This window comes from Myotis nattereri, assembly GCF_964212035.1.
Source record: "Myotis nattereri genome assembly, chromosome: 15".
Taxonomy (NCBI): domain Eukaryota; kingdom Metazoa; phylum Chordata; class Mammalia; order Chiroptera; family Vespertilionidae; genus Myotis; species Myotis nattereri.
Window position 1 is genome coordinate 7,573,224 of NC_138090.1, and position 15,285 is coordinate 7,588,508.

Below are 15,285 nucleotides of genomic sequence, written 5' to 3' on the forward strand. Positions count from 1 at the left end.
ATAGTACACAAACAGGTGTACAGTTGAGAGATATCTGGCACTTAAGACATAAAGAAAAACATTCACTGCAACACTGTTTCTGTGATAGTGAAAGTTAACAACCTAAATAACCATATACCCATACAATTAATTTCTATTAAGACTATTAAAAAACAAAACAAAGGGACTACAGCTAAGAGCATATTGCAAATATGGGGGTTTGGGGGAACAAGTTAAAAACATTCAGAGGATAAAGAAAAACATGAATAACGAAAACAAACTCAGAATAGTAGTTACTTCCAAAGTACACACAGTGTGTCTGTAACACTAAATTCTTCATGATATTTAGTTCTATATTTGAAGCAAATGCTAGAGCAAATTTCATAGACATGTACAAAAAGAGCAACACCCCCCCCTCCAAATTCTGCCTGTACAATCAATTATTTCCAAAATCAAAACAGAAAAAGAACAGAAAAGAAGTACAAGAACTAACTTACTTTGATGTTTCTGTAGGTCTCAGTTAGAACCATCTTATTAAATTCAGGATTCTTCAGTGTGTCAAGGAAGTTTGAATACAGGCTGTGAAAGTTTGGCTCAATACTGACTCTCTTCATAACCAGGTATTGTGAAACCCAAGGCATGAATTCTTCCTTCACTGTTTCCTTTAGTTCTTCAACCTAGCCAACCAATGACACAGAAAATATATAATTAAAAGATGATAAAATACGGTTATGTGTTTTGTTTCTGAGAATAGTACTATAGCATATGGCTCCTTGCAAAATTATGTGCTAAATCAAATCACTATGCTACATCTCTCCCCCACATCAGACAGACGCTATGATGTACAGTGTGTTCAATTCCATAAACTGTGGGTGATTAGGACAAACATCTATGGTAGCTTTCAACTTCAAATTATAAAACATGTAGTCCCTCATCCACATCTTACCCAACTCTCCATTTGACCAAAAGAGGATAAATTACTAATCTACAACCTGCCATTAAAAGACCTAACACCAGAACTATGTTTTCCTATATTTCCATCTCCAGGTATCATCTGTGAAATTTGATACTTCTTTTCCAAAAAGGATAGTAAAAACTTTAGTTCCTGCCCCTCCCCCCCAACCAATTATGGTGGGATTTTAAAAGATAGTACTTGCATATATCGCAAACCCACTTTAATCTAATCCTACTGGCTAAGAGGCATTTCTAAGTATTGTCTTAGCATATAATCTTATAAGGGAAGCATCATTCCTTATGCTTTTCACAAGGGCTACCTGTTATTAGACTCCTAATAAATGCTCTGGTCTCTGGGAGGGACATGAGTTGTGACTAGAAGTACAAAAAAACCTTCCACCATCATGAGATCATGAAGTTTATTTTTAAATGCCTGTAACTCACTGCAAAACAATACATTTAAAACTAGTTCTATTTAACGTCTACAAAACCACAAACACTAGTTATGTACCCACCTTCCCTTTGTTTTGATTCTATTACCTCTACCTTTAAAGTTAAGTGAATATTTAAAAAAAGGATGCAGAATGTGACATATAAATCGCTAACCCATTAGGGATACCAATAGAGAGCACCTGCAGTGATATGTAAACTATTACATCATGCTCACCTTTTGTGTCATATTCGACTGTGAGAGATTGTTGAAGATAAAAGCAATTTTCTCTTGGACATTTTCGGGGGGCTCTACAATTCTTTCAGTTTGATCTGTGGCCACAAGCAAGGTATCTATATTTGTAGTATTAATAGAAGGCTAAAGAAATAAAGTACATAAACAGATTAAAATGCTTAGTTGACAAATACCAGGAAAAAAATGTATGCAAATTCCTTTAGTATAAAAAGTACACATGGTGTATGATTGTGCACTGAAGTTGGCAAGAATATATATTAAATTATTGATAGTGGCTGCCTCTGGGAAATCTGGGGGAGATACGAAGGGAGAAATGCTGGTCTTCACCTTTTTTAGTAGACATGTGTTTATAATATTAAAATACATGCTCACTAATGCATATATTACAACATAAATCTTGGAAGAGAAAAAAGATAGACCTACTTACTGGCACATCTTTCTTAAAGCTGACTCCAGTAGGCCTGGTGACTGTAACCGTTTTTGCAACAGTAGTGGTTGTTGAGGTGGTTACCATAGTGCTAACCTGCCCAGCAAGAGGTGCTTTTGTGGGAACCTGGGCCTGAGCCTGGGCCTGAGCCAGTGCAATACTTCCAGGGGTTGTGATAGAGCCCTGCATTTTCACAGGAGGATCTCTCGATTGCTGTCCATACTCGATATACTATAGGGGTAGAGAGAGGAAAACACATGAAAAGAATTCTCAAAAAAAAAAAAAATTTTTTTTAATTACACTACCCTTATTTCTGAGAGACTAGAAGTCATTAGAGTACTCTTTTGGTTCATCTATCCCCCTTACTCCTTGAACCATAGTCCCAAATATATAATACTTATGTGTATATACCAGACTCTGTGGGTAAAATATTAATATTTATAAAATAATTAGCCCAGCAAAATAAAGAAGGCAGCAACAGCACCTGCATATGAATTTCTTTAAATCCCTTTAACATTTACTTATATTTATATAACAGACTGGTCTTTTTATTGGATGCTGGTGAGAAACCTAAGGCCTAAAATACACACTGCAATGTGAGTTACCATTCTGTAAGCTATAACTACAAAACAAAAACACACTACATAATGCCAAGCCGACTAGAGAGTAAGCAATGATACTGGATGGATGTCCCAGGACTGGTTTGGTGGTTCCCTGCTCCCCTTCATTTAGAGGACTGACATAGGGAGGACTGACATAGGGTTCTTGATACTATTTCCAACAGTCTATTTCTGACAAAACAAAAACTACTACCTACATATTTGAAAAGTACAGAAATACAAACAATGACCTCTCCCCCTCCTCTGGCTCTCTTGCTATGGTGGGTACCAGAAACCACTGTTCTGTGTGATCACTTCCATGCCACCTCTCTTGAGCGCCAGTCTTCCAAGATCCATATTCCTGCCTCTTAATTCCAAACACATTTGATTGTGGTAATCCTCTGACCTCACATCCTTGGTTTTCAAAACTCTGCTGTCCTCTACATTTTTCAGTACTACAATTTTGGCATTCACCCCAATCTCCTGTGAATGAATACACTCCTGCCTCCCTCTCTCCATGGATCTCCTAGGTTAAGCCATCACAATAATCCTGCCCTCCTACAAACAAACCCATTGGGATGAGTTTGGCAGATGGGACTAGACTACTAGATTAAATTATAATCCTATATAATAAAAGCCTAATATGCAAATCAACTGAACCACAGAACAACCAATTGCTATGACGCACACTGACCACTAAGGGGCAGACGCTCAACACAGGAGCTGCCCGCAGGCCCCAGACCAGCCAAGGTGGGTGCCAGTGGGGGCCTCCCAATCGCCCCGCTGGTCGCCCCACAGATCGGTCCTGATCGCCGGCCAGACTTACGGACCCTACCCATGCACGAATTTCGTGCATTGGGCCTCTAGTATAGAAATAATAGTAGGTTCAAATTCTGATCCGATTCCTTAAAATATAATCTTATAAAGTCATTTACCTGCTTTGTGTAAAATAACTTTAATCAACTTTCTTGTGCTCTACAAGTTGAATTTGACGAAAGGCAAGACAACTAAAAATCAATCACTAAAACAGTGGTTTAGAAATTTCAAGAGTCACATAAGATGGCTTAAAATGTATATTCTCTATCAGTGGTACTCAACCTTCCTAATGCCACGACCCTTTCATACAGTTCCTCATGTTGTGGTGACCCCCAACCATAAAATTATTTTCGTTGCTACTTCATAACTTTAATTTTGCTGTTATGAATCGTAATGTAAATATCTGATGTGCTATATGTGTTTTCCGATGGTCGCGACCCACAGGTTGAGAACCGCTGCTAGGTCCTTTTCCTCAGGGACTGCCTCCCTTTTTAAGTACCTCAAAGGAATCAAAGCAGGTGGTAAGAAGGCTGTATTTTGAAGAAACACTGGTTTAAGTCCTATATGAAACAGCTTTGAATCATACTTAAATCAGATAAACAACTTTTCATATTTTTATCCAAGATTACAATTCCAAATCCTTTTTAAAACCCAACAAAGTTTCTCTTAGTAATATAGTAGCCAAAACCGGTTTGGCTCAGTGGATAGAGCGTCAGCCTGAAGGGTCCCAGGTTCGATTCCGGTCAAGGGCATGTGCCTGGGTTGCAGGCACATCCCCAGTGGGAGGTATGCAGGAGGCAGCTGATCGATGTTTCTGGCTCTCTATCTCTCTCCCTTCCTCTCTGTAAAAAAACAATAAAATATATTGGGGGGAAAAATATAGTAAAAGTTGTCTATTCTTCGATAGAATTATCAGGCTAACAGACTGGTAAAAGCCTTCTATTAAATCAAGCGAAACCACTGCTTAGAAAAGATTAAAAATGCAATTTTTTCACAATCTACTATTAAGCTGCAAAATAAGCAACAAATAATATGTATACCTATAGTATGCAACTCCTTAAGAAATCTTAATGCCAGTTCCAACATCCAAAATCAAACTAAAATATGCAAACCCTCCAACTACTAGAAAGGTTTCAGGTATGGAAGATGCTTACCTCCTGTAAATGATGTGGAAATTGCATAAAGTGACTGATAGAAGCCAAGTGCTGACAATACTGGGGATAGTCCTTCAATCTGCCAACAAAAACATTTATTCACTATTTCATATAAGAACAGAAGCAGCACAATTAACAAAAACTTTCTTCCCAATGCTAATCTAGGCCATTTCTCCCATTCTGCCTGTGAACTACCTTACTTAAAGAGAATGCCAAAGCGAAGAATACAGAAGGAGGAAAATATTTATAAACTTCACCTCCTTTTACATCAGAAAACTATGTGTTTTAAAAGGTCATATTTTACTTAAAATTGATTACAATAAGCCACTAAAACTGCTATGTGGAAACAACCTCAAATGTTCATCAACAGGTGAACAGAAAACAATTTGTAGTTGATCCGTACAACAGGATAGTAGTTAGCAACAAATAAACCCTACTGAACCATGCAATAACATGGATAAATTTCAAAAGTACCATGCTAAATGCAAGAAGTCAGGCTCATACACATTGTGCTTGGTTCAATTCAAATAACAATCTGAAAAAACTAGACCAAATCAAATCAGTGGACTTCAATGGGAAAATAAGAGAACTTCTTGGGGATGATGGATACATTCAGTATCTTGATTGTGATAGTTACACAATTGTAGAAATTTGTCAAAATTCAAAGAACTGTGCGCCTAAAATGGTGACTTTCACTGTGCAAAAAGTATACCTCAATAAACAATCTCCCCCTGCGATTTCATTTTATACTGTTCTTACCACTTATTTGATAGGTGTAATTAATTGTTTTCACTTCTTCCTCATCTGCATCACAGTCATTAAGATTAGTTAACATATGTATAATAATGGGACTTGGCAAGAATTAGTTGATAAATAATAGTTATTATTTCTCCTTATATTTAAAAGTTTCATAGGAAACCTATCCACTTACCTATTTTTAAATCTATCTAGTGCAGCAATCCCAAAATAATACATTTTGGATCCAAAAGGCTTGCGTAAGGCTTCAAGAACATATCGCAGGGCCAGGCCTAGCGCCATATAAGTGACCAGTCCTTTTTCAATTATCCCACCAAACAGGCAGGCTGTTATATGTAACTCTTTATCAGGGTACTGGGGGAAAAAACGATATTCTTCAAACAAGTTCCTTAGCATACAATTAAATACTTCTCGTTCCCTCTTTATTGTAGAGTCTTTAAACCTCTGTAGCATTTCTAATACCTGGAAAAGGCAAGACAAAACAATACACACATAAAGGAAACTATTATTAAGAGCCTCCCTAAAATACCCTTAATAGATTAAGCAGAATTATTTCACAATAAACTGAGCGTAAGATAAATGCTAAGATTTTAAATGATGCACAGACATATCAACACACTTTGGGCTGGATTTCTAAAAGTTTTGCAAGGGGCATTTAAGATTTACCTAGACCATAAAGATTTTCATCATCCTAGACACTCACCTCATCAACAGACATGGTTGGATGTGGTGGGTGATTATATATTCTCTGGAAATAGCTGTTTGCTTCATCATCTATCTCTTTACTAAAGTGCTGATTTGCCTCTGGCCACACCTGAGACAAGTCCGCTGTTAGAAACAGAAAAGCAACTAGTGGGCATTTAGGCTCTCACTTCACTCCCCCATAACACACATATAGAGCCAGAGAGACCAATATAGTTTTAATTTTAAGGGGAAAAATAAACTGAAGAAAGTTTTAAGTGGTCAAGTTTTAATACTCAGCTGCTCTAGGTACACATAAAGGATTTTAACAAAACTGCCTTACAACTATGGTTCTAAATATTTTCTTGATCAGGACTTTAATTACACCATGAAGGACCACTAAGTTCAAATTCACAATGAATTTACCCTTAATACAACCTCACTCAAGGTTAACAAGTCTTAACTACTTCATAATAAAAATCATATTTAACATATTAAGAATCACCAATGCATGTGCATGACATACTGATATAAACACAAAGCATGCTACAAAACATTAACATTCAAACAATCCTTTCACACTAAAATACTGTCAAATTTTGCCTAGTGAATACTTAGTCCCAACCACAAAAAGGATATTAAGAAGTAAATAATACCTATGTATTTACAAAGAGGACTTCTCTGACTTTGGGATAACTAAGGAGGCGAAACTTTTTTTACATCATGTATATTATATGGCAATATTTATTTTATTAAATATAATAAGGTTATATAATGTCATAAAGTGTAACCTTAAAATAAATTAAAATAATTATTTTATAAACTTCCAAGCTAAAATAGAAATAATAAAACCTCCTGGCTGCTCTTGATTAGTTAAAAAAACACCACCACCTTACCCGGCCAGTGTGACTCAGTGGTTGACCATCAACCCATGAACCAGGAGGTCATGGTTTGATTTCCGGTCAGGCCACATGCCTGTGTGCAGGCTCAATCCCCAGTAGGGTTGTGCAGGAGGCAGCCAATCAATCTCTTTCATCCTTGATGTTTCTATGTCTCTCTCCCTCTCCCTTCCTCTCTGTGAAATCAATAAAACAAACAACCAAAAAAAAAAAACCACACCAAAAAAACTTAGGATAAGTATATAAGTCAAATCTAAGTATAAGATTTTACTTTTCTCTTTATTATTCATCATACTTTAAGGATAATAACCCTAAGGAGGCTAACCCTCACTTTGTCTGACAATCCAGATCAAAGGTAGAATGATACATCAAATTTTCATTTTAGTAACTCAAATTCGTGAATTTGCTCCTCCTGATCTAAGAATGACATCAACATATGGCTCTAAATACCTGAAGTCAATGTTATTGTCCATGTAACTACAGACAACAAATTGGACAGAAGATAAAAGTTTGTGTTCTTCAGTCACACTTCACAATCACAGACAACACTACCACTTACAAGGTTTCATCTTACTCTGCTGGAATGTAGGCTGGTTCAGTCCAGAGGTGCCCAGTTTCCTCTGTACAAAAGGATCGTTATTCACTGCAGGGAGTCCAAGCGCCCCAGTTCCTATACCAGTCAGGCTGCCTGTGCCAAGACCACCTACTAGAAAGAACGAAGCAGCCAGAAGTCTTATCATTACTCATGTTCTTAACTTTACTTACATCAAAAATATAAGTTCTTATTTAAAAAACAAGGTCTTTGTTAATTATCTTACAATGTCTATTTAATTTTGTAGAGAATCCAAACTAGTTAAAGTAGACAAAAACAGACTGCCAAAATTTAGTTAGCGTTTAGAATTATTCGTTTCTTTATATTCTTGGTAACAGATTAAAATGCAAAAATTTAACTATATGCTCTCATATGTGATATGAGATAGAAGGTAGCCAAAATAAGAAGAACTGACTGACTTTCCTCAATGATTACAACTGAAGAATTTCATGCTAAGTTAGCATACGTCGGGACTTCTTTATTTCCCACAACTCTAGCAAACAAAATTATTCTAATAACTAGGACTTTGCTAAGGCCTTACTAAATAGAGTAAATTTGCTTTAAATGAAAGAACAATCAGGGCTAGAACCATATAGCAGCAGTGTTAACTAGGTTACAATCATTACATTTCAGTCCTTAAGTTTTAATACTCTAAACTTATAGTGTGAAAGATAAAAGGTGAAGACAGCTGAAAAGAAACAAGTGGGTCCAAGAAGGGGGAAAAAATGTAACATTTACTTCAATATAAAGTTAAAAGACTAAGAATTTTAAAAGCTTGAAAACGTTGTAGAATCTATAATAATAAAAGCATAACATGCTAATTATACCAGAAGTCCTTCCACACAACCTCCCGGAGGAAGTTGGTCCCAGGTGCCAGAGGGAAGCCAGTGCTGGCACCCAGGGGAAGGCAGGCCAACTCTTGCACGAATTTCATGCATCGGGTCTCTGGTTTACTATAATTTCCAAGGTAGGTTAAGTAAAAGAAAGCAGAACATACACCTGAATCTGATGTGTGAAATATTTTCTACCTTGATTAAGCCAACCTTGTGTAATTCATAAAGCTGTGAGTTCTTGATCTAAGCCTAAGTCCTTTAAAATGTGTCCTATAAACATTTGTCACTATTTATACTATCATTTGGTAATACAGAATCCTCACTGAATTCAACTAACTTTACAACTAAAATATATTAACTGCAATTCAAATGAATATTATAATAGTATCATTGTTTTTCTCTTCCCAACTATGGATGTTGAAGCCAACTTTTATAATTCAAGCGGTTTTCCTTATCACAAGTCACTCCAAACCCTTACCACAAACTAACACACAGTGAATATTATAGATAACTTGCGTCCTCACCCACCCCTTACCTGGAAGCTGTGATGAAAGTCCTCCGATACCACTGAATGCAGTTGTTTGATTTGGAGTAGAAAGGGGTGGAAATGCTTTTGCTGGTGACTGGGGGGTACTGAATGCAGAACCCAAATTTGGAGGAAAACCCTGCATACTCTGGGTGTGAGGGGCAGCTGAACCACCTATACTAAGAGATGCCATTCCAGCAAGAGGGTCAATCTAAAGAAAAACATTATAAAAATGTATTAAACATATCTCAAGCAATGATAAATATATGACACAAGTAAAGCAATCCTTAGCAACAGCTCTTTGTATGCTTAATAAGTAAACCACAAAATTCCACACAATTGTGATGATACTTGAATCCCAAAAATCAAGTCAAGTATGCCCGTCTTTTTTCTTACTATTAGAGATGGAATACAGTAAAAGAGTAAGCCCGGCCACAGTACCAAAGTCATAATATGAGGGCTACAAAAGTTCAAAACCTTTAAGATGAACTGGCCTGTGGTTGTAATGCTAAGTAAGCATTTAGTAGTGACACAGGACAGTTATTACATTAGGTCCTTACAATTTCCAATAAGCCCCTTTAAAACAAAAAGAATTTCTCTGGCATATTTAACTTGCAACACAATAAAAGCATTAGAAAGCAGAAATCATCCAGTCAAAACAAGCAAATCTAGTCAAAATTTGAAAATCTTGGGGGTTGGAGAAGATTAGCTTTAGTTTAATTTTAAAACACAAACAAAACAACAAAAACAAGGTATGCTATTCACCAATCTTTTAAACAATATTTTATAGCTGCACTTCCAAGCTTCTTAGTTTGTGGCATTATTTCAGATCTTCATGACTACAGAAAATGATACACCAAATGCCTTTCAGAAAATGGCCACTGAAGAATCACTAAATTTTCTTCCTTTTCTTAAACCCCAATCTGCCATTCAATGCAGCTGAAAACAGAAGCGGAATGTGTTGCTCCCAGAGAGAAGGGGGTGGTTGGTGTCAGGGAGTAACTTAAATGTACCTTGTTTTTAAAAGAGCAGTTCAGTTGAGAGCTGAAGAGCCCCAGTTATAACAAGTCCTTATGCTCTAGCACTGTTGCTTGGCCCGAGAAGCTACAAACAAGACACATCAGGTTCAAAGGCAGTGCTTATTTCTCAAGTCTAAGTTATTCTTATTTTAAAAAGAAGCCCTTATTATTTACCTACGTAAGTTATTTTGTATCTTTCCTCTCAGAGTCATGTTCTATTTCATGATCAAAATATATTCCCAAATACAATGCCTATTTATGGACCTCCTTTAAAATGTAGTGAATGTTAGACATGCAGTTATCTAAAATGTGATAAATTCAAATTTTCCTTTGTTAATGATGATGTAGAAGTTTATTCTATTCCAAGTCTACAAACAAATGCGGATATACCAATTGTAGAATTCATTTACCTGAACAGGAGAAATGGCATCTAAGCTGCTAGCACTGGGAGGGCGTCCTTTTGGCATAACTCCAGGTGGCGGTTGTCTGGCCTTATTCATGACATTGCTGCAATTGGCTACCATGGTGAGGATGGTTTCTGATAATTCCTGAGAAACACTCCTAAAGAGAAAAGAAAAGTGAGAAAGATCACTTGTTATCCCACAGAACACCTTAATGAAAAAAATTTGCTAGAACACGTGGTTAAATTTCCACTACATCTTATGTCTTTCCACCTGTCATTAATGACTAGGATTTCCTAACAATTGGCTTTCTCTTGCAAGTCTAATTTACATCTCTGAAACTAAACTTTGTACACAGTACAACCAATATGTTAAATATTCCAAGAAACAATCCATATTCTCAACCCCTTTGTCAAAAATTATGCGCAAACCTGGAAATATCAAAGCAAATAATTTTTATACAAGTTTCCCATAGTCAAAAGATCAGACATTTATTTAAATACAGCTAAGAAATACCATAAACGTAATCGGTAACTACATTTGGCAAGTACATATAAAATTGACTGACTCCTAAAATATCAAGTTCTAGGAAAAATGTTTAACAGAAAAACCCACCTTCCTGTCTTAGGGTTGCCTCATAAAACTGTGGAACACTTCGCAATCATAAACTCTATACAAACTTGATGCTGTCTTAGATCTTTCCTCCTAAATTCAGAATCTTACTTCTGGCATTAGGAAGTAAAAGTAGCCCTAGCCCAGCGGTCGCCAACCCTTCAGACCTCATGGAACACTAGGTTGGTGACCACTGCCCTAGCCCAGTGGTCGGCAAACCGCGGCTCGCGAGCCACATGCGGCTCTTTGGCCCCTTGAGTGTGGCTCTTCCACAAAATACCACGTGCGGGCGCGCAAGTACAGTGCGATTGAAACTTCGTGGCCCATGCGCAGAAATCGGTTTTCAGAAAGGAGATGGACAAAACAAATATACAAGACGAGTGTGGATGGGAGAGTTGGAAGGGGTCGACCTCAGCGAGCGTACCTCAATCAGATTGAGGACGTTTTTAGCAAAGGCCAGCTTAGGAAGACCCTAATTAAGTTAATAACAATGTACCTACCTATATAGTTTAAGTTTAAAAAATTTGGCTCTCAAAAGAAATTTCAATCATTGTACTGTTGATATTTGGCTCTGTTGACTAATGAGTTTGCCAACCACTGCCCTAGCTTGTTTGACTCAATGAATAGAGCCTGCGGACAGAAGGGTCCCGGGTCAAAGGCACATGCCTGGGTTTCGGGCTTGATCCCCAGTAGGGGGCGTGCAGGAGGCAGCTGGTCAATGATTCATCATTGATGTTTCTATCTCTCTCTCTCTCTCTCTCCCCTCTCCCTTCCTCTCTGAATCAATAAATATATATATATTTTAAAAAATTAGCATGTTAAAAAAATCCCTAAGAATCTAACTTTCCATTTTAACAATTTTTAAAGTTCAAACTACCCAAAACAGTTTAACAACCAAAGTTGGTTTTTTTCTAAGTCAACAAAATTGACCAAGAGAGACACAAATTATTAAAATTAAGAGGACCTTACTATGAACCTTACGGAAATGAAACTATAAGGATATAATATAAAACAATTTTATGCCGACACATCAGATAACCTAGATAAAATGGACAATTCGTAGAAAGACACAAACTACCAAAACTGACAAAAAGAAATAGAAAGTCTGAATAGACCTATACCAAGTAAATATATTGAATTGTTAATAAAAAAAATGAACACCAAGAAAAAGCACAGGACCAGATGGCTTCACCGCTGAATTCTATGAAACACTGAAAGAACTAACATCAATCTTTCCCACAAATTTTAGAACAGTTACGAAGTAATTGTATAAGGCCAGTATTACCCTGATATCAAAATCAGACAAAGACAAAAGAAAACTATAGAACAATACCCCTTAGGAATTCTATATAATAAAAGGCTAATATGCAAATTGACTAAATGGCGGAACGACTGGTCACTATGACATGCACTGACCTCAGGGGGCAGATGCTCAATGCAGAAGCTGCCCCCCAGTGGCCAGTGCGCTCCCACAGGGGCAGTGCTGCCCAGCGAGTGCAGCTGCGGTGGCAGGAGCCTCTCCTGCCTCCATGACAGTGCTAAGGATGTCTGAATGTGGGCCTAAGTCATCAGTCGGACATCCCCTGAGGACTCCCAGACTGTGAGAGGGTGTAGGCCGGGCTAAGGGACGTCCTGAGTGCATAAATTTCGTGCACCGGGCCTCTAGTCTAGAATAAAAATGCTCACCAAATACTAGAGCAAATTGAATTCAGCAACATATAAAAAGCATATGTAAAGATAAATCTTTCATCTTTTACTAAAGATTTCCATGGAAAGACAAAGTGATATTTAGCCCAGGAATACAAGGTTTTTGTTACATCCCCAAATTAATTAACATTACACATCAATAGAATGAAAAACAAAAACCACACGATCATCTTAATTGATGCAGGTAGAAGGATAAAAATGCTTTTGTGATAAACTACCCGAAGAACTAGAACTACACAGTAAGGAAAACTCAACCTGAAGGACATCCATGATAACAACATACTTAATGGTGAAATAATGGATACTTTCCTCCTAAAATCAAAAGACAAGGATATCTACTTTCTACTTCTAATCAACAATAGACTGAAGGTTCATGCTAGAGAAATTAGGCAAGAAAAAGAAAAGGCATCCAGATGAGAAAAGAAGAAATAAAACTGTCTCCATTCACAGATGACATGACATATAAAAAACTTAACTAGTGCAAGACTTATGTAATAAAAGTAACAAAACATCACTGAAAGAAATTAGAGACTTAAGTAAATGGATAAATATCCCAGATTCATGAATTAGAAGTCTTGAGACTTCTAATATTAGGATTACATATTTAAATATTAAGATTACATATTTAACATAATCAAAAGATTCGTTTGACACAATCATTATCAAAATACCAATGGGCTTCTTTCCAGTTTCTTTGCAAAAGTTGACAAGCTGATCCTAAAATTCATATGAAAGAACAAGGGACCCCAAATAGACAAAACAATCTTGAAAAAGAACAAAATTGGGAGTCATATACCCCAAGTTCAAAAATTACTAAAAAGTTATAGTAATCAAAACTGTGATACTGGCATAAAGACAGACAGATAGATCAATGGAACAGAAATAAGAGTCCAGAAATAAACATATACATTACAGGCCAACTGATTTTTTTTTCTTATTAAGACAATTCAAAAGGGAGAGACCAGCCCTAGCCTGTTTGGCTCAGTGGATAGAGTGCTGACATGCAGGCTGAAGGGTTCCAGGCTTGATACCCAGTAAAGGGCATGCAGGAGGCAGCCAACCAATGATTCTCTCTCGTCACTGATGGTTCTCTCCCCCCAACCCTTCCTCTCGGAAATCAATAAGCGTGTGTGTGTGTGTGTGTGTGTGTGTGTGTGTGTGTATATTTTTTTTTTTTTAATGGAAAGACCAGCTTTTTCAACAAATGGTATTGGGACAAATATTCACATGTAAAACAATGTTAACAGGGACCCTATTACACACCATATATGAAAAAAAAAAATGGAGTATGTATTTTAGGTAGTACAATACTTTAAATTTTAAACGTATTGGATTATCTGAAATGCCATTGCTTTTAATCATTCAACCTTTCTTCCCCAAATCAACAATTACCCATATAATCCAATCCCAACATTGAATGGTCATTTTCAAGCATGCTCTTCTTACCCTGCACAAGCTTGTAAACAGGCCAACATTGTTGCCAGAGTTTCCGGAGGAAGTTGAGCACTTTTGGGCTGATCTTTCTCTGGGGCAAGTCCACCCAAAATAGAAGGACACCGCCTCTTTAAAAAAGTCATGCATGCCTGGATAAAAGGCTCCTGAGAAAGAGAAAAGTCTCTCAGTGTATTTGAAAGTGATCTTAATTGCTTTTGGATTAAAAATAAATTGATTTCAGATTAAAGACTAAGCACTATAACTAAAATCCAGAATAACATCTTAATTGCCATTTACATAATTATTTTTCTTCAGCTATTTTAGCCATCAATATTTAAAATTAGTAATAAATGGACAAATCCTTACTCCATGCTCTCGAATTTTATCTGTGAGCCACTTGTCAAGTTTGAGGTATTCACGACGTGAAGCAAGTGCAGCAAGGTCAATAACAAAGGCAAATGGAGTACCATTTAGCAGCATTGACAAGGCCTAAAGAAAAAGAATATTAGAAACTGTAAGTCAAACAATTAATTTTCTATCTGTCTGTCCTATTTTCTGTTGCCTGCTTTTATTTTCACAAATAAGTCTAAATAAAACATACTGCTAACATTTGCTTGGTCATAATGTTTTAAACAGGTTAATCCCACAATAGAAACATTAGTCCCTACTTAAAATAAGCTGAACATTTCAACCGGACTTTACCTTCAAAATAAGCTTTATCCTATGCTTTTTCAAATAACTAAATCTAAAGCAGAACAAGACAAAAAGAATGAAAAATAACCCCAACCCAGTTTAAAAAAATCTTAAACTCGGGCTTATTTGAACCGTAGCAGAACTATTAACAACTAATAGTATGTCTGTAGTTATCAAAAGACATCAAGAGTCAGACTATTTCTCAAAAGGTCCTGTCAATGCTAATGAAATTTGCAAAAGGGTTGAAACCCAAGCAGCTTTCCCAAAAATTACATCTCCCAGATTACATATGAAAAGGTCAATTATGACTTCCTTTAAAATAAAATCGATTTGCAAATATCATTGAAAGACTAAACAAAATTCAATCCAATATAAATTAATTTTGCCACTTAAATTAGATATTTTCACATTAAACCACTCTGCTGCCCAGCTGGCATGGTACAGCAATTGAGCATCAGATTATGAACCAGGATTATCATGGTGAATTCCCAGTCAGGGCACATGCCCTGGTTGTGGGC

At 36.7% G+C, this 15,285-nt stretch overlaps 2 protein-coding genes across 2 annotated transcripts in view; one reads left to right on the plus strand and one right to left on the minus strand.

The window, feature by feature from the left end:
- Positions 1-15,285, plus strand: part of NLRC5 (NLR family CARD domain containing 5) — a 940,085-nt gene that overhangs the window by 901,311 nt on the left and 23,489 nt on the right. The gene's annotated exons all lie outside the window — the stretch shown is intronic.
- Positions 1-15,285, minus strand: part of CNOT1 (CCR4-NOT transcription complex subunit 1) — a 74,946-nt gene that overhangs the window by 27,642 nt on the left and 32,019 nt on the right. Inside the window, exons 15-25 of the mRNA XM_081107942.1 lie at positions 14,441-14,563; positions 14,087-14,238; positions 10,331-10,481; positions 8,911-9,112; positions 7,510-7,656; positions 6,074-6,198; positions 5,546-5,832; positions 4,615-4,693; positions 2,046-2,276; positions 1,601-1,741; positions 477-656 (exon numbers count right to left, since the gene is read on the minus strand). Coding sequence (XP_080964068.1) covers positions 477-656; positions 1,601-1,741; positions 2,046-2,276; positions 4,615-4,693; positions 5,546-5,832; positions 6,074-6,198; positions 7,510-7,656; positions 8,911-9,112; positions 10,331-10,481; positions 14,087-14,238; positions 14,441-14,563 — 1,818 coding nt within the window. The remainder of the gene's footprint in view (positions 1-476; positions 657-1,600; positions 1,742-2,045; positions 2,277-4,614; positions 4,694-5,545; positions 5,833-6,073; positions 6,199-7,509; positions 7,657-8,910; positions 9,113-10,330; positions 10,482-14,086; positions 14,239-14,440; positions 14,564-15,285) is intronic.